Source organism: Manis pentadactyla, chromosome 11 (genome assembly GCF_030020395.1).
Source record: "Manis pentadactyla isolate mManPen7 chromosome 11, mManPen7.hap1, whole genome shotgun sequence".
NCBI classification, from domain to species: domain Eukaryota; kingdom Metazoa; phylum Chordata; class Mammalia; order Pholidota; family Manidae; genus Manis; species Manis pentadactyla.
This window is the reverse complement of record NC_080029.1, coordinates 24,590,052-24,609,531: the sequence shown is the minus strand read 5'-3', so window position 1 is coordinate 24,609,531 and position 19,480 is coordinate 24,590,052. Positions and strand designations below refer to the sequence as shown.

General features: G+C 43.0%; 1 protein-coding gene across 8 annotated transcripts in view; it reads left to right on the top strand.

Moving 5' to 3' along the window:
* ADCK1 (aarF domain containing kinase 1) overlaps positions 1 to 19,480 on the top strand; it is a 164,701-nt gene that overhangs the window by 46,075 nt on the left and 99,146 nt on the right. For 7 of the 8 annotated variants that reach the window (XM_057488270.1, XM_057488268.1, XM_057488272.1 and 4 more), the window contains exon 4: positions 18,517 to 18,720. The exons of the other annotated variant lie outside the window; for it this stretch is intronic. In XM_057488270.1, coding sequence (XP_057344253.1) covers positions 18,517 to 18,720 — 204 coding nt within the window. The remainder of the gene's footprint in view (positions 1 to 18,516; positions 18,721 to 19,480) is intronic. 8 annotated transcript variants of the gene reach the window in all.

Sequence of the window (19,480 nt, the reverse complement as noted above, 5' to 3'; positions counted from 1 at the left end):
GTTTTTTTCTTATGGCTGAGTAATATTCTATTGTGTATATGTACCACATCTTCTTTATCCATTCATCTGCTGATGGCCATTTAGGTTGCTTCCATTTCTTGGCTATTGTAAATAGTGCAGTGATAAACATGGGTGTCTGATTCTTGCCCAGCCGCTGTGAAAGAAGCTCTGCCTCGTTGTTGTGGGTGTGGCTGCTGGTGCTATGGGGGAGTCGCCCCAGAGGGGGAACGGGTGGGAGTCTGTTTATCACTGTGAGGGGCCTCCGAGCTGCGCTGCCCCCTATGGGGTTAGGGCGCCCGGAGTTCCCTGGGATTCCCAGATGCTGGGCTAAGTGTCCTGGGACCCTTCCTTCCAGCTGTGGTGTCCCTGTCCCTTTAAAATTTTCAAAGGGCACTCGCTTTTCTTTTGTCCCATGGACGCCAGCTGCGGGGACCCACTCACAGGTCTTACTGTCCTGTTTCCCTAGTATCCAGCACACCACGCACTGTGTGTCTGTTCCCTGGTGCGGATGGCTGGGTCTGGGTGTTCAGCAGTCCTGGGCACCCTCTCCCTCCCCACTCCAACTCCTCTCCTGCCGTCAGGAGCTGGGGGGAGGGGCGCTCGGGTCCCGCCGGGCCGGGGCTTGTATCTTACCCCCTTTGCGAGGCGCTGGATTCTTGCAGGTGTGGATGTGGTCTGGCTGTTGTCCTGTGTCCTCTGGTCTCTATTCTAGGAAGAGTTGTATTTGTTGTATTTTCAAAGATAAATGTGGTTTTGGGAAGAGATTTCCGCTGCTCTGCTCACGCCGCCATCTTGGCTCCACCCCCTGTTCCCTTTTGTTTTCTTTTTATTTCTGCAGTTTCTCATTGTCTCTTGTTTCCTCATGACTTATTTTGGAATGAATATTTTTTTTATGGTTACATTTTACCTCTCTTGTTGGCTTATGAGCTACAGTTCTTTTTGTCATTTTAGTGATTGCATCAGTGTATAGAATATGTCTTTAATTTGTCATAGTCTACATTCAAGTGACATTATACCATTTCCCAGAGTATAAGAATCTTCTAATGATATACTTTCCTTTTTCCAGCCTTTGTCCAATTGATATAATACATTTTGCTTTTACGTGTGTTATAAACTCCATATTACTTTGCAATTATTTTTAAGCAGTCACTTATCTTCTAAAGAGACTCAGAATATAAGAAAAATTATGTGTTTATGAAGTTACTATTTCTGGTCTCTTTTTTTCCTTTATGCAGATCCATGTTTCTCCCTATGGTATCATTTTCCTTCTTCCTGAAGGAAGTCTTTTAATATTTTCTGTAGTACAGGCAGATGAATTCTGTCAGCTTTTCGATGTCTGAAAGGGCTTTTATTTTACCTTTGTTTTGGACAGATGTTTTGGCTGGGTATAGAAATCTGGGTTTTCTTTCAGTGTTTTCAGAGATGTTCTATTGACTTCTGCTTGTATTGTTGCCAGTGAGAAATCTGCTATCATTCTTGTCTTTGTTTCTCTGTCCAAAATGTGTGTTTTTTTCTCTGGATAGTTTTAAGATTTCTCTATCACTGGTTTTGAATAATTTCATTATGTAGTTTCTTTCATGTTTCATATGCTTGGGCTTATTGAGATTCTTGGATCTGTTGGTTTCTAGTTTTTCTTCTAATCGAATTTGAAAAAAATTTCAGTCATTATTTCTTCAAGTATTTTTTCTCCACCCCCTCCCATCAGCTGTCCTTTCGGGACTCTGACTACATGTATACGAGGCTGCTTGAATTTGTCTCATAGATCACTGATGCTCTTTTCATTTTTTTAAAATTCTTTTTTCTCTGTGTGTTTTGTTTGGAATAGTTTCTATTGCCAGTTCTTCATGCTCACTTATTTTTCTTCTTCAGTGTTGTCTTCCCTTAGTCTCATCAAGTGTCTTTTTTTATATCACACATTACAGTTTTTTATCTCTAGAAGTTTCATTTGTATCTTATTTGCTTTCTCTCTCTCTCTCTCTTTTTCTTTTTAGATAATTATTTTTTATTGAAGAGTAATTAACACACAGTATTACATTAGTTTCAGGTGTACAACACAGTGATTCATCATTTATATGCATGATAATTCTAGGTACCAGCTATCACCCTACCAAGTTGTTACAATATTTTGAGTATATTCCTTATGCTATACATTACATCCCGGTTACTTATTTATTTTACAATTGGAAGCGTGTACTTTTTTTTTTTTTTTTTGTGAGGGCATCTCTCATATTTATTGATCAAATGGTTGTTAACAACAATAAAATTCTGTATAGGGGAGTCAATGCTCAATGCACAATCATTAATCCACCCCAAGCCTAATTTTCGTCAGTCTCCAATCTTCTGAGGCATAACGAACAAGTTCTTACATGGAGAACAAATTCTTACATAGTGAGTAAGTTACATGGTGAACAGTACAAGGGCAGTCATCACAGAAACTTTCGGTTTTGCTCATGCATTATGAACTATAAACAGTCAGTTCAAATATGAATACTCATTTGATTTTTATACTTGATTTATATGTGGATACCACATTTCTCTCTTTATTATTATGATTTTTAATAAAATGCTGAAGTGGTAGGTAGATACAAGATAAAGGTAGAAAACATAGTTTAGTGTTGTAAGAGAGCACATGTAGATGATCAGGTGTGTGCCTGTAGACTATGTGTTATTCTGAGCTAGACAAGGGCAGTAAACATCCATGTATGCAGAAGATTTCTCTCAGAACATGAGGGGGGAGGTTCTAAGCCTCACCTCTGCTGATCCCCATTTTCTCACCTGATGGCCCCCTGCGACTGTGCCTGTCTTAGGTTGTTCCTCCCTTGAGGAATCTTACCCGTCTCTGGCTAACCAGTCATCTTCCGGGGCCATACAGGGAAATGTTAAGTTGGTAAGTGAGAGAGAAGCCTTATTGTTTGAAAAGGTTAGCTTTTTACTTCTTTGCATATTTATGCCCTGTGGCTTCTATGCTCAGCATTTGTCTTGAGGTGTCTTTACCACTTGGAAGAATTATGATACTCGGTAAATTCGACATGTGGCACGAGTTCTATTTAAAGGTTGTAATTAGGTAGGAAGAAGAAAAGCTATAGAAGTAGCAGGCGGAAGAAAACCTGGGAAGATTGATTATTTCTTTGACATATCTTCTTGTAGAGTAACTTCAGCATGGATAGGTTTTCAACTACTAATTAAATTGTGCGCACACATTAACATAATAGGAATATAGTTACATAACCAAAGCATACCTGTAATTACCAGCCATCTCCAGTGAAACCAAGAAAACCAGTTAGGCACCTTAGGCAGTTGTGAAAACTTATCTATGATATGATGGATATTGTCCAACTGAACTTGAACAGTCTGATAGAATTCAGATAAATTAGAACAACCCATTCCTGGGGACTGTTCACATCCCATATGTTCTTTTAACAGTAAATAGTCTGTGGTTGTAAGATTTTGGAGTGCTACAATTTGCACTTCTCCAAATTCTTGGTTGAGTTCCAACAGTGTAGATCCAGTCAAATTTGTTGTTTTACTGTATGCACAGGCCAGCTTAGATATCTCCTTCTTCATTCCCATGGCAAGTCCAGGAACTGGTGGGATGAGTGCATCTACACCTGTGGCAGTGCGTGGATCTTTGTTGGTGTTTTTTTTTTTTTTTTTTGCTGATCATCTTCTGTCATGAGTCTTCCCAAGAGTGCTGATGTTGGAAGTTCTTTTTCATATCGTATCTTAGTTCATTTTTGGGGTAGCCAAATTAGGCCTTGATCCTCTGTATAAACACAAACAGACCCTTTGCCTACACTTTTATATGCCCTTTATATCATTGTGTAGAACTCATTGGAGGTCACCACACAGGAACTGCATTTTTTTTTTTAATCATTAATCTACACTTACATGACGAATACTTTGTTTACTAGGCTCTCCCCTACACCAGGTCCCCCCTATGTACTCCTTTACAGTCACTGTCCATCAGTGTAGCAAAATGTTGTAGAATCACTACTTGTCTTCTCTGTGTTGTACAGCCCTCCCATTTCTCCCACCCCGCTATGGATGCTAATCTTAATATCCCTCTTTTTCTCCCCCCCCCATCCCTCCCTACCCACCCATCCTCCCCAGTCCCTTTCCCTTTGGTACCTGTTAGTCCATTCTTGAGTTCTGTGATTCTGCTGCTGTTTTGTTCCTTCAGTTTTTCCTTTGTTCTTATATTCCACAGATGAGTGAAATCATTTGGTATTTCTCTTTTTCTGCTTGGCTTGTTTCACTGAGAATAATACCCTCCAGCTCCATCCATGTTGCTGCAAATGGTAGGATTTGCCCTTTTCTTATGGCTGAGTAGTATTCCATTGTGTATATGTACCACATCTTCTTTATCCATTCATCTATCGATGGACATTTAGGTTGCTTCCAATTCTTGGCTATTGTAAATAGTGCTGCGATAAACATAGGGGTGCATTGGTCTTTCTCATACTTGATTGCTGCTTTCTTAGGGTAAATTCCTAGGAGTGCAATTCCTGGGTCAAATGGTAAGTCTGTTTTGAGCATTTTGATGTACCTCCATACTGCTTTCCACAATGGTTGAACTAACTTACATTCCCACCAGCAGTGTAGGAGGGTTCCTCTTTCTCCACAGCCTCGCCAACATTTGTTGTTGTTTGTCTTTTGGATGGCAGCCATCCTTACTGGTGTGAGGTGATACCTCATTGTAGTTTTAATTTGCATTTCTCTGATAATTAGCAATGTGGAGCATCTTTTCATGTGTCTGTTGGCCATCTGTATTTCTTTTTTGGAGAACCGTCTGTTCAGTTCCTCTGCCCATTTTTTAATTGGGTTATTTGTTTTTTGTTTGTTGAGGTGTGTGAGCTCTTTATATATTCTGGACGTCAAGCCTTTATCGGATGTGTCATTTTCAAATATATTCTCCCATACTGTAGGGTTCCTTTTTGTTCTATTGATGGTGTCTTTTGCTGTACAGAAGCTTTTCAGCTTAATATAGTCCCAGTTGTTCATTTTTGCTGTTGTTTCCTTGCCCAGGGAGATATGTTCAAGAAGAGGTCACTCATGTTTATGTCTAAGAGGTTTTTGCCTATGTTTTCTTCCAAGAGTTTAATGGTTTCATGACTTACATTCAGGTCTTTGATCCATTTTGAGTTTACTTTTGTATATGGGGTTAGACAATGGTCCAGTTTCATTGTCCTACATGTAGCTGTCCAGTTTTGCCAGCACCATCTGTTGAAGAGACTGTCATTTCGCCATTGTATGTCCATGGCTCCTTTATCAAATATTAATTGGCCATATATGTCTGGGTTAATGTCTGGATTCTCTAGTCTGTTCCATTGGTCTGTGGCTCTGTTCTTGTGCCAGTACCAAATTGTCTTGATTACTATGGCTTTATAATAGAGCTTGAAGTTGGGGAGTGAGATCCTGCCTACTTTATTCTTCTTTCTCAGGATTGCTTTGGCTATTCGGGGGTCTTTGGTGTTTCCATATGAATTTTTGAATTATTTGTTCCAGTTCATTGAAGAATGTTGCTGGTAGTTTCATAGGGATTGCATCAAATCTGTATATTGCTTTAGGCAGAATGGCCATTTTGACGATATTAATTCTTCCTAGCCATGAGCATGGGATGAGTTTCCATCTGTTAGTGTCCCCTTTAATTTCTCTTAAGAGTGACTTGTAGTTTTCAGAGTATAAGTCTTTCACTTCTTTGGTTAGGTTTATTCCTAGGTATTTTATTTTTTTTGATGCAATTGTGAATGGAGTTGTTTTCCTGATTTCTCTTTCTGTTGGTTCATTGTTAGTGTATAGGAAAGCCACAGATTTCTGTGTATTGATTTTGTATCGTGCAACTTTGCTGTATTCCGCTATCAGTTCTAGTAGTTTTGGGGTGGAGTCTTTAGGGTTTTTTATGTACAGTATCATGTCATCTGCAAATAGTGACAGTTTAACTTCTTCTTTACCAATCTGGATTCCTTGTATTTTTTTGTTTTGTCTGATTGCCGTGGCTAGGACCTCCAGTACTATGTTAAACAACAGTGGGGAGAGTGGGCATCCCTGTTTAGTTCCCGATCTCAGAGGGAAAGCTTTCAGCTTCTCGCTGTTCAATATAATGTTGGCTGTGGGTTTATCATAGATGGCCTTTATTATGCTGAGTACTTGCCATCTATTTCCATTTTGCTGAGAGTTTTTGTCATGAATGGATGTTGAACTTTGTGAAATGCTTTTTCAGCATCTATGGAGATGATCATGTGGTTTTTGTCTTTCTTTTTGTTGATGTGGTGTATGATGTTGATGGACTTTCGAATGTTGTACCATCCTTGCATCCCTGGGATGAATCCCACTTGGCCATGGTGTACCATCCTTTTGATGTATTTTTGAATTCGGTTTGCTAATATTTTGTTGAGTATTTTTGCATCTATGTTCATCAGGGATATTGGTCTGTAGTTTTCTTTTTTGGTGGGATCTTTGCCTGGTTTTCGTATTAGGGTGATGTTAGCTTCATAGAATGAGTTTGGGAGTATCCCCTCCTCCTCTATTTTTTGGAAAACTTTAAGGAGAATGGGTATTATGTCTTCCCTGTATGTCTGATAAAATTTTGTGATAAATCCATCTGGTCCGTGGTTTTTGTTCTTTGGTAGTTTTTTGATTACCGCTTCAATTTCGTTGCTGGTAATTGGTCTGTTTAGATTTTCTGTTTCTTTCTGGGTCAGTCTTGGAAGGTTGTGTTTTTCTAGGAAGTTGTCCATTTCTCCTAGGTTTTCCAGCTTGTTAGCATATAGGTTTTCATAGTATTCTCTAATAATTCTTTGTATTTCTGTGGGGTCCATCGTGATTTTTCCTTTCTTGTTTCTGATACTGTTGATTTGTGTTGACTCTCTTCTCCTCTTAATAAGTCTGGCTAGAGGCTCATCTATTTTGTTTATTTTCTCGAAGAACCAGCTCTTGGTTTCATTGATTTTTGCTATTGTTTTATTCTTCTCAGTTTTATTTATTTCTTCTCTGATCTTTATTTTGTCCCTCCTTCTGCTGACCTTAGGCCTCATTTGTTCTTCTTTTTCCAATTTCGATAGTTGTGACAGTGGAGCATTCATTTGGGATTGTTTTTCCTTTTTTAAATATGCTTGGATTGCTATATACTTTCCTCTTAAGACTGCTTTTGCTGTGTCCCACAGAAGTTGAGGCTTAGTGTTGTTGTTGTCGTTTGTTTCCGTATATTGCTGAATCTCCATTTTGATTTGGTCATTGATCCATTGATTATTTAGGAGTGTGTTGTTAAGCCTCCATGTGTTTGTGAGCCTTTTTGCTTACTTTGTATAGTTTATTTCTAGTTTAATGCCTTTGTGGTCTGAAAAGTTTTGGTTGGTAGGATTTCAATCTTTTGGAATTTACTGAGGCTCTTTTTGTGGCATAGTATGTGGTCTATTCTGAAGAATGTTCCATGTGCACTTGAGAAGAATGTGTATCCTGTTGTTTTTGGATGTAGAGTTCTGTAGATGTCTATTAGGTCCATCTGTTCTAGTGTGTTGTTCAGTGCCTCTGTGTCCTTGCTTATTTTCTGTCTGGTGGATCTGTCCTTTGGCGTGAGTGGTGTGTTGAAGTCTCCTAGAATGAATGCATTGCATTCTATTTCCTCCTTTAGTTATGTTAGTAGTTGTTTCAGGTATGTTGGTGCTCCTGTATTGGGTGCATATATATTTATAATGGTTATATCCTCTTGTTGGAGTGAGCCCTTTATCTTTATGTAATGTCCTTCTTTGTCTTTTGTTACTTTCTTTAGTTTGTAGTCTGTTTTGTCTGATACCAGAATTGCAACACCTGCTTTCTTCTCTCTGTTGTTTGCGCGAAATATCTTTTTCCATCCCTTGACTTTAAGTCTGTGCATGTCTTTGGGTTTGAGGTGAGTCTCTTGTAAGCAGCATATGGATGGATCTTGCTTTTTTATCCATTCTGTTACTCTGTGTCTTTTGATTGGTTCATTCAGTCCATTTACATTTAGGGTGATTAATGAAAGGTATGAACTTATTTCCATTGCAGGCTTTAAGTCTGTGGCTACCAAATGTTCAGGGTTAGGTTCTTTACTATCTTACTGTCTAACTTATCTCGCTTGTTGAGCTGTTATAAATGCGGTCTGATGATTCTTTATTTCTGTCCCTTCTTATTCCTCCTCCTCCCTTCTTCATATGTTGGGTGTTTTGTTCTGTGCTCTTTTTAGGAGTGCTACCTTCTAGAGGAGTCCCTGTAGGATGCCCTGTAGGGGTGGTTTGTCTGAGGCAAATTCCTTCAACTTTTGCTTGTCTGGGAATTGTTTAGTCCCTTCTTCATATTTAAATGATATTCATGCTGGATATAGTAGTCTTGGTTCGAGGCCCTTCTGTTTCATTGCATTAAGTATATCATGCCATTCTCTTCTGGCCTGTAGGGTTTCTGTTGAGAAGTCTGATGATAGCCTGATGGGTTTTCCTTTGTAGGTAACCTTTTTTTTTCTCTCTGGCTGCCTTTAATACTTTGTCCTTGTCTTTGATCTTTGCCATTTTAATTATTATGTGTCTTGGTGTTGCCCTCCTTGGATCCCTTGTCATGGGAGTTCTGTGTACCTCTGTGGTCTGAGGGGCCATTTCTTCTCCTAGTTTGGGGAAGTTTTCGGGTATTATTTCTTCAAAGACACTTTCTATCCCTTTTTCTCTCTCTTCTTCTTCTGGTACCCCTATAATGCGTATTTTGTTCAGTTTCGATTGTTCACTCAGCTCTCTTAAAATTCTTTCATTCCTGGAGATCCTTTTATCTCTCTCTGCATCAGCTTCTCTGCGTTCCTGTTCTCTGTTTTCTAGTCCATTAATGGTCTCTTGCATCTCGTCCATTCTGTTTTGAAGTCCTTCCAGAGCTTGTTTTATTTCTGTATTCTCCTTCTTTAGTTCTTGCATATTTCTCTGCAAGTCCATTAGCATGGTTATGACTTTTGTTTTGAATTCTTTTTCAGGAAGAGTTTCTAAATCTATCTCCCCAGGTTCCTTCTCAGGGGAAGATGTAGCAGATGCCGAAGCCGTCTCGGTTAGTCTTGTGTGGATCATATTTTTTTGCCTTTTCATGTTGACAGGTTCTATTGACTGTCAGGTGGGAGGGCCAACCTTTTCACTTGCTACTTGCCTTTCTTTACTGGGACAACTGCGACCCCTAGTGGCTTTTGTTGGGTAATTGCGTGTAGGCTGGGTCTTTGTGTCTTCCCCGGCCGATATGGAGGAGTGGTTTGCCTTAGGCTGTTTTTCTGCTTTTGCAGCTCCCGGAGGGGTAATGGACCTGGGGGAGGGCTGTTTGGCTGTTTCCCTCTGTGAGGGGTCTCAGAGTTGTTGCCCAGGGGGTTAGTGCACCCAGTTTTCCCTGTAATTTCCAGCCACTGAGCTGTGACCTGTGTTGTTTCCGTCTAACTGTTAAGTCCCTGTCCCTTTAAGACTTTCAAAAAGCACTCGCTTTTCTTTGTCACAGGGGCATCAGCTTCGGAACCCGCTCAGAGGTCTTGCTGCCCTATTTCTCTAGTTTTCAGCCCTCTACGCATGCACTGTGTCTGCGCTCTTGTGCGGGTGGCTGGGGCTGGGTGTTTAGCAGTCCTGGGCTCCCTCTCTCTCCCGCTGGGCGCTGGGGGGAGGTGTGCTCCGGTCCCGCCGGGCCGGGGGTTGTATCTTACCCCTTTCACCAGTCGCTGGGCTCTCGCACGTGTTGATATTGTCTGGCTGTTGTCCTGTGTCTTCTGGTCTCTCTTTTAGGATTAGTTGTATTTGTTGTATTTTCAAAAATATATATGTTTTTGTGAGGAGATTCCCACTGTCCTACTCACGCCGCCATGTTGGCTCCGCCTCCTCTCTCTCTCTTTTATATTGCCCAAGTTTCTGAATAACTTTTTGAACATATGAAATGCAGTTATAAGAACTATTTTAATATCCTCCTCTACTAATTCTAATTTAGTTTCAGTTCTGGTTTGTTTTTGATTGATTGTTTTTTCCTCTCAGTGTATGTTGGAAATTCCTGCTTCTTTGTATGTCTGAGAATTTTTTTTTTATTAAGTGGCAGGTTTGATATTTTACATGTTTGTATTCTTAGAAATATTCTTGAACTTTGTTCTGGGACACAGTTAAGTTTACTTGGAAACAGTTTGTTTCCACCCCCATCCCCCCAAGTCTTTCTTAAATATTGTTAGAATGGAATGGAACAGTATTTAGTTTGTTATATTCTCCATTACTTAGACAAGCCCCTTCTGGGTATTATAACTAAAGCCTCAAATATTATATTTTTCTGTTCAGGCTCGTGGAAATAGGCCATAAGTGAGCTTGCTTACTGTTAACCCTAGTCTTTTTGAGTTGGTCTTTCTCTGACTCAGGTAGTTTTCTCATGTGCACTTGCTGATACTGAATATATGGGATGGACCCTCTGCTGATGTTCACTATTGCTTCTTAGCACAGCTCTATGTTCTCCAGTCCTCTGTTCTGTGAACTCCAGCTGCTGTGTTCTCCCCAGACTTTCATCTCTGTCTCCTCTACTTAAGGAGTCCTCTGGACACTGCCTGGTTTCCCCTTCCCTGCACTGTGTCCTGGAAACTCTCAATGCAGTGAACTGGGGCAGTCAGAGGATTCACCTTGTTTGTGTCCCATCTCTCAGGAGCCACTGGCCCTTGTTGCCTGATGTCCAATGCCTTAAAAACCATTGCTTCACATGGGAAAGGTAATTTTGGTCCCTGCTTTGGAAGAGATGTCAAGAATTACGTCAAAATTTATGACTTCAGCAACCCCAAGTTTAGAGTTTCAGTTTCCTAAGATGGGGAAGACTGGGAGGAGTATGTTTGGTGGTGGAGTGGGGGAAAAGTCATGCCAGGTTTGGGGAGCTCATTGGACATTGGAGTGACGTCAGGGAGGCAGTTGGGTCTATGAGTCTGGAGTCAGGGGAGAGGTCTGGGCAGGGGATACCCATGTGTGTGTCATCAGTGTGTAGATGATTTCTATAACCAGTGTACTGGGTGTGATCCCCAAGGGAGTATACCTAGAGTACTGCTGTATTGATCATGTTTTTTCATTTTCTGTGTTTTCTTATGCTTTGACAGCTTGGGGCCTTCTGACAGTGGAGGGACTGCCTTTCCCAGGGTTAACTAATTGCTAGAGATAGGAAACCACTCACCTTTGAGCATGCCTTTCATATGCAAACCAACCCACCCAGAGGTTTACTCACCAACCACCTTTTTTATTGAGCTTTTATACCCTGGGCCACTATCACTGCTTCTATCAGCTGCCCTAATCCCTACAGGGCCAGATACCAGACAACTAGGGACATCCCTATGCCCTAAAGCCCACTGAAGTTATTTAAACTACTTATTCCTAGGGCTGCTTACCTTGCCTCACCAATTCTTACCTATAGAATCCACAGTAAGAGCTCTTGCCCACCCTTTCCCCTCATTTCTTTTGTTTTCTGGCCAACTCTGGTGCTTCCCTGTGTGGTCCTTCATGGCATGCCAAGTTTTCTGCTTCTAGGGAACTGTGAATACAAACTCCTTCCTTTGTAATAGTCATTTCCAAGTCTGTGTGTCTTACTATAACTGATTAAAACAAATCCTAGGTACTCTTACAGTGAGTATAGAGATAGATGGCCTCTCTGGCTAAGTTGAGTATATACATTACCTCATCTCATTTAATCTTCACACTAGCCTTAGAGGTGGGTACTATTATCTTACTCATTTTATAGATGAGCAGACTCAATTAGACAAAGGTCATGTAATTCGCCCAGCTTTTGAATGGTGAAGCTGGGATATAGACTGCAGCAGTCTGATGGTGGCCCTGTGCTCTGAACCAGTCTATCCCACATGTGATCAAGAGAGACAGAGGGTACTCCTAAGGAATGGGATTCAGTTTGTGATCAAGCTCCTTAAAAACTTTTATAAACTGCAACTTGTTTTATTCCAAGATGTGATGAGTTTTACTGTGTTGCCTAAATGACAGCTTTAAGCAAAGGGACTTCAGAGGCAGTCCTGGCCCGATTTCTTGGGAATTAGGGAGGAGTTGCAGTTCCCTTTCCATAATGAAAAACACTCATGTGGATCATAGCACTCTGCTGAATTAGGGAAGAGATGCTGTTTTCTGCACTTAAGCTGGTCCAGTCTGCATGGCAGAGTCTTGTACATTTATTTATTATTTTTTAATTTTGGTATCATTAATATACACTTACATGAGCAACATTGTGGTTACTAGATTCCCCCCATTATCAAGTCCCCACCACATACCCCATTACAGTCACTGTCCATCAGCGTAGTAAGATACTATAGAATCACTTTTTGTCTTCCCTGTGCTATACTGCCTTCCCCATGCCCCAACCCTACATTATTTGTGCTAATTGTAATGCCCCTTTTTCCCCTTATCTTTCCCTTCCCACCCATCCTTCCCTGTCCCTTTCCCTTTGGTAACTGTTAGTCCATTCTTGGGTTCTGTGAGTCTGCTGCTGTTTTGTTCCTTCAGTTTTTGCTTTGTTCTTATACTCCACAGATGAATGAAACCATTTGTTACTTGTCTTTCTCCACTGAGTCTTGAACATTTAAAGCTGAAAAAAATGAGCTGGACTTTTTCACTTCCAGAAGATGTTGAAGAAGGGATTATTTTAAAAAATTCTCCCCCATTATTGCTATGTATTAGTTTTAAGAAATATGAAAATTACAGAAAAACCTATAAAAAATACTCTTGTAATGTTGCAGCACAGAGAGATACCACTGTTTACATGTCAATGCATGTAATAGGGCACTGGGTCTTGAGTTTTTGACCAGAAAAATTAATCAAAGGTCTTTTTCTGTTCTGCGATCTGTGACCTTCACTTTCACTTTCTCTCTCTTCCTGTGTTTTGTGGGGTATGTATGTGTGTCTGACTAACTGTCTCCTTCCTCTATGCCTTAACACACAACCCTAAACTCCATTGGTGATATTGTCCAGCTGGGAGAACCCTGTTGATTCGGTCTGACTTTGGTAACTTTCTGCTCTTGAGGATTTAGACATGAGTAAAGAGTTGCCCTCCTTGGGCCTTTGCTCCATCCCTCCCAATCAATAATTAATCAGCATGGAGTTGATCTTATTAGCTATTCATTGCTCCCCCTCCCAAGCCCCAACCCAAGCTGGCTATTGACAATGCTTTTAATTAATATGAGGCAGATTAAAACTCATTACAGCAAGGTTATTGGTAATGAGGTAATCATAAGGCAAGTTACTGAGCTGGGAGTGATAATGAAGTTGGAGGAGGGACAGGGAGACTGCACCAACTGTTCCTGACATATTTTGGCAGGGATGAAATGGGGAAGTTGGGGTTTTTCATTGAGGCCAGGCTGCAGTGACATATCCAGCCAGCCAATGAAACTAGGTGCTGGGTAAGGGCAGGACTCAGGGCCAGTGAGAAAATGGGTGGTTGGTGTTAGGGTAGTTGCAGAATCAGGGAATCTCTTGGAAGAGAACCCAAAGTCAGTGTATTTAGACCAAATACTCTATAGTTATTTGCATTTCTTATGCATGATGCTTTGCAATTTAGATGACGGATCATGAAATTCTTTCTGTCAGATTGTTGTCCAGACTTGTTGGACCAAAACTAAGTATAGGAAGTGGATGGTCCAGGAGTGTTTTGATTTTTTTTCCTAGGAAGATCGATCCCACCCCACCCCCTTTTCTTTACATTCCTTTTTTGAGCACTGACCATGTACTGGGCCTGTGCTGAGCTCTGTTTTTATGCATTGCTCCATTTGTTCATCACTGACAGTTACCAGTTTTTTCCTCCTTTTACTGATGAGGAATCTCAGGCTCCAAAGTTAATCAAGTTGCCCAATGTTTTATGACAGTTAAGTAGCAAGTAGCATTTGAACCCAGGTCTTTTTGATTCCAAAGGCAATGCTATTAATCTTTATATTTTGTGACCTTTTCTTGTTATATTCAAGATCAGCTGCAGGTTCCATTGGCCTTTTAAACTGTATACACTGGATTCAACTCCTATGGCCACTGTGGTGCCCAGCCTGGTAACCTCTCCAGCACACATCAGACCTGGGAGTGACTGGGCAGCTGTGTTCACTGCCTGCCATTGGTGATTCTCATTTCACGGGTGCATGCCCATAAGCTCCTTGCTTGTGAGGACCATGGCCATATTCCTTGCATCCCTACTACAATGCTTATACACAGAGAAATTCAGTTAATGCCTGCTCCCTGGCGTGTGGTTGAACACACCAGTGTTTCACCATTTACTGGTTCTGGGACCTTGAGAATGTGACTGAATCTCTCTGAGGTTATTTCTTCATCTTTAAAGATGCATACTAAGATCTATTTCACCAAGATAATGGACAGATTTAAAAACAACAACACCCCCACCACCTATATTTGTTTACTATGGACCAGAAATAATACTTAGAACATACAATAATAATAAATAATTCTAAATAATACTTAGAAATGGTTATTTATTTATTTATGGCTATGCATTTATGAAGCTGAGTTGTCTAATATTGTAGTTACTAGCCACGTGGTGATTTAAATTTAAATAAGATGCAAAATTCAGTTGCTCAGTCACACTAGCCACATTTAAGTGCTCAGTAGCCACTTGTAGCCATGTGGTTGGTGACCACTGTATTGGACAGTGCAGATGCAGAACATTTCCACCGCTGCAGAAAGTTCTATTGGGCAGTCCTGTTATAAATGAACTCCTTAACCTGCACATCCCTCCTAATGCTGTGCCTGTGTAGGTGCTCAAAGATATGTGCAATATGAAGGCCCAGATTCAAGGGCACACAGAAGTCAGGAGGCTCTGGAAGCCTTGCTTTTTTCATTGAGCAGACCCACATGGCTGGGGAAAGGTGCCTGGGTAGCCACCCAGAGAGCTGTGAGATTCTTGTAGATATTGCCTGCTGCCAGCAAGCTTAACCCCTCAAGGTGCCAAATTAAGTAAGTGAATGCTGATAGAGGGAGTTTGCACCAAGCCAGCAGTTTCTTGAAATTTTGAGTGGGACCTGCCTTCTGATCTTAGAGGAGCTGGAAAGAGACCCTGGAGATCTGAGCATCTGCTCTCTTATTCAGCATTTGTGTCTTTTGGCCTTAAAATAATACTTTAATTTTTTTGGTGGGTGGCAGTGTCCCTTACCTCCATACGACTGTGTATGTGTGTGTTTATTTAGAAGCTGGTTGAAGGTGACTTTGGGGTGGCTTTAGTTGAAATGTGGGTGCCATTTGAAGTAGATGCTCAGTTTCTTGTATGACTGTTTTGTGTGTGTGTGACCCATAGTCGTCATCAGTCTCTGTGTATGGCTCATTCATGGCTTGCTGAGGTGCACAGAACGCACAGGGGACACACATGTCTCTGTCCCCAGTGGCTGATGTGCCAAGTAACCAGTGAGTTGGAGGTAGACCAATCTTCCTAGGCTTGTGTGACCTGCATTGCCCAGTGTCCTGAAGGTTATGACCAGTTTGTCCCAAGAGACATTCTACCTGGGAATGGCTCAGGCCACAGGTGACGGGCAGCAGAGCTCTGACTCTGCTCCCTCGTGGGAGGTCTTGGCAGGGTGAGGCAGATGCTTTCTGAGGGTGGCACAAGCAGAGACAAATGCAGATGTGAGTCTAGTCTAAAGAAGTGGTGGAACAGATCTGCATCATGCACACATGTGCACACACACACGCACGCACACAAACACACACACATACACACAGACATCTTGACCTGAGATGCCCTCTTTTTTTATCCTAATCTAGTCAAATTCAATTTCAGGGGCTAATCCTGTGTATTAGCCAGGAGTCAGTCACCCATGTAATTTGAATGAGGAAAGTTTAATATGAAGACTTACTAATAAAGACTTAATTAATTAATTAATTAATCGAAAGGTAGTTAACTCCTAACAGGAGTAAAAAAAGATTCTAAAGGTACAGAAGAAGTAAACGCATAAAGCAGCTGCTCCCCCAGGGCCAACGGTTAGTGAACAAGGACAGAATGGAGGGCTCGGCTGAGATGCAGGGCTGCGCTGGTGGTGAGGAGGCTTGGAGGAAGGCATGGGCCATGGGAGCTGCCTGCTGGGTGCAGAGAAATTTGGAGGAGGGTGTAACCTGGAGTTGATGGGTAAGAGCCACCTGCTAGGTGGTCAGAATACTTGCTTGAGGATGTGGGCCTTAGCTGGTCCATGGGAGGGACTCACCAGATAGCAGAGAAAATTAGTGATGGAGGGGGCTGGTCTGTGAGGGCCACTGAAGTGGGCACCCTCAAGCCACTGACCTGCTGGTTGTGAGTTGAAAATGGCCTCACAGTGTCCCTCTACAGCTCCCTGTTGATTATGCTTAATAGTGAGTCATCTGACAAAGGAGTAATAACACAGGGTCCACCTCCAGTACCAGTGAAGGGCAAAGAAGGATGGATTTGGAGCTAAGAGGCCACATACTCATGAGTGGCTCCTGCCGGGCTCCTCTATTGTGAGCCAAGCTGGTCCTCTAGTTGCAGCCCTCTTTGTTTCTTCCACTCGTGAGCTTCCACCATTCTCACTGCAACCCTGCTGCCATGTGTCATTCTCTGTGCATGAGTGGCTGTGTTGCATTGTCCCAAGTGATATAGGGCACAGGGCTCAGCCTGCTGTCAGGCCTTAGTGCATACACCACGGTTGATGTCTTTACTGAGAGGAGAAGAATGTGGGGTGTGTCTTCACCCTGCCTTCCAGTCCTGTGACAGCTTTGATGTGGGGGCTGAGCGCACCTCCTGGGAGAGAAGGCTGCTAGTGCCAGGGCAGCCTCATGGCAGCATCTGGCAGGATCTCGGCTCTGGTCACACCGTACCTTGGGACTAATAGCTCCTGCCTGCCTTTCTGGCTGCCTGTTATTTTGCTGGGGATTGTGATCTCTCTTCTGCTGGGTTGGAACTGGGGGATGATTATTTGAGCTGCAAAAAGTCATTTGTTCACAACAGCCTGGACCCTTGTATCATGAGGAAATGCCTGGTTCCATGTTTGACCCTGTTTGTCTTCTTTCTCACTTCCCTAGAACGAGGGCTTGAGTGTGGCCTTGGCCAGCTGCAGAGCTCACCTGCCATCCGACACTGGCCAGCTCAGACACCAGTTCTTAAGAGGGAGCTTCCACCCCTCCCCCACAGTCCTTGACTCCACCTTGGGCTGTGCTCTCTCTCTTAATTCTTAGAGTTAATCTCCCTGCACCCTCCTTCAGAGAGGAACCCTCCTAGGCCCAGCTTGAACCTTGTATCCACATCCAGGTTGGAGGACTCTGCCCAGGAGGATGGAGTCATGTTTGTGTACACAGGGTTTCCCTAGAGTACAGAAGGGTGGAAGGCAGAGTCAGAAGTGGGTGGTCCTCGGGGGCGTCAGGACAGCCTGCTAGTGCCTGGGGTCCGGTGTCTGCCCTGCTGCGGTGGGAGGGGGAAGATGGGCCTCTGGCAGCCGGGAAGAGGGTGTTCAGGGCTGCTGCCTTCTCTTCTTAATTTCTAAAGCAGCAGCTTTCTGTATGGTTCACTTGGCAACTAATTATATAGGATCTTTGAACATTTCTACCATCTTTGTTGGCAACCGTTCTTTAACTCTTCAGTTGGTTTATTGCCTCTGATATATACTCAATCATGTCAGCATTTTTCATAGCACTTAAGAGAGTGTAAGTCCACCACAGATGTTCACACTGACTTGGTTGACTTCCCAGGTGGGAGAGGGCCCTGGGCTCCCTTGTCTCCTGTGTGTGCCCAAGCCCCCATCCTGCCTCAGAAGCTACAGCTCTTAGAAGGCAGGACCCTCATAGTTCCAAGGTCCTCTCAGCTGAGCTGGAGTGAAGACTGAGGATGCAGAGCCTTGGGGCAGATGGGGCCACCTCCCAGCTCTGGAAGGACAGTAGGCATCAGGCTGCAAGTTAAGCCGGCCCTGCCCTGGACAGCTGCCTACTCCATGCTCCCTATACTCCGAGTAAAATGTTTCCTCCAGTTAATAGGAGACCCCAGCTAAAGTTGGCTAAGTTAAAAGAGCTCTAGGTTTGGAGGGCTTTCTAGACCTTCCCTTGACATTTATTAGCTATTTCTTTGTAAGCAAAACATCTGAGTTTCTTATCTTTAAAGATAGCAATACCTTCCTCCCTGGGTGGCTGTAAGGATCAAAAGAAATAATGTATGTGACCAGGTTTTATAAATCGTAGACCTCCAAACAAATAGTATTCTTAGTAGGTCTGAGGGTTGGGTGGCGAATATGCTAACTCAGCATACCCTTGAATGAATCATTAGTAGGTTAGATTTGGCTAAAAGCCTTGAACAAATACTTGCTGCTGAGGGAGTGGGACCTGGGCCAGGTAAGTTTTGATGGAAAGATCAGAAGCATCAGGCCATGGGAGAGGCTGGCCTCGGTGTAAGGGTGTGATTGACTCTTCTGGGCACCTAGACCAAAGGAGAACACTGAGGGAGAAGGTGAATGAATGTTTGTAACTGGGCTGTCAAGCAGAGGCAGCAAGAAAAGGGAACAATGTCCAATGGCTAGTATGCACTCACACCTCTCTGGCCCTGGCCTTCTCTCCGTAGGTGCACCTGCGTTCTGCCAGGCGCCTCTGTGAGCTCTGCTGTGCCAACCGGGGCACTTTCATCAAGGTGGGCCAGCACCTGGGGGCTCTGGACTACCTGCTGCCCGAGGAGTACACCAGCACGCTGAAGGTGCTGCACAGCCAGGCCCCGCAGAGCAGCATGCAAGAGGTCCGCCAGGTCATCCGCGAGGACCTGGGCAAAGAGGTAGCTGCCTGTGCGGGGCGGGGTGAGCCCTGGATGGCCTGCTTCGGCAAAGGCCCTGGCAGAGTTCTTGCTGCCAGGTGCTGGGAACCCACTGCTGGCTCAGGGCCATACTTCACGGCAACTTTCAGTACTGAAATCAAAGAGGCTGGAAAGAACCTCAGTGGCCATCAGTAAAATAATACTAGTTGGACCATGTGAAATAGTTGATACTTGACCTTTTGATCTGCAACCTCATATGATTCATATGGTTCACCCTAATAATATTTATCAATTACTGAGGGTTGACTTCCTGCTGACAGCAATGCTGTATTCCATACATTATCCCACTTAAGCCTCCTGGCAAGCGTGAGGGAGGTACTGTTATTAACCCATTTTGCAGATGATGGGTGGAGGCTTTGGTGATAGAGTATGCAAGGGCACTTCAGGAAGTGATTCTGTGCACTGCTGTTTGATGCCATCAGTAAGCTGTCCAAATCATTCATTGCATTGGCTTTTCTGGGATGTCCCTGGCAGGCATTCATCCAGCCTCTTCTTGATTATCTCCAGTGATAGGAAGCTTATTTTTTCATCTGCTGCCCTAAGTGTTCCCTTCTGCCAGTATTCTCTAAATGTAAGTGCTTCCTCCTATGGGCTAAAACCTACCTCAAACCTCACCTGTCTGATCTTCATTCCACCTCCTGGGGCAACAGAGGAGGCGAAGGGCCCTTCTGTCTTACCCCTTTAGACTCATGCCAGTGCTCTGTAGGATATGTGGAACCCA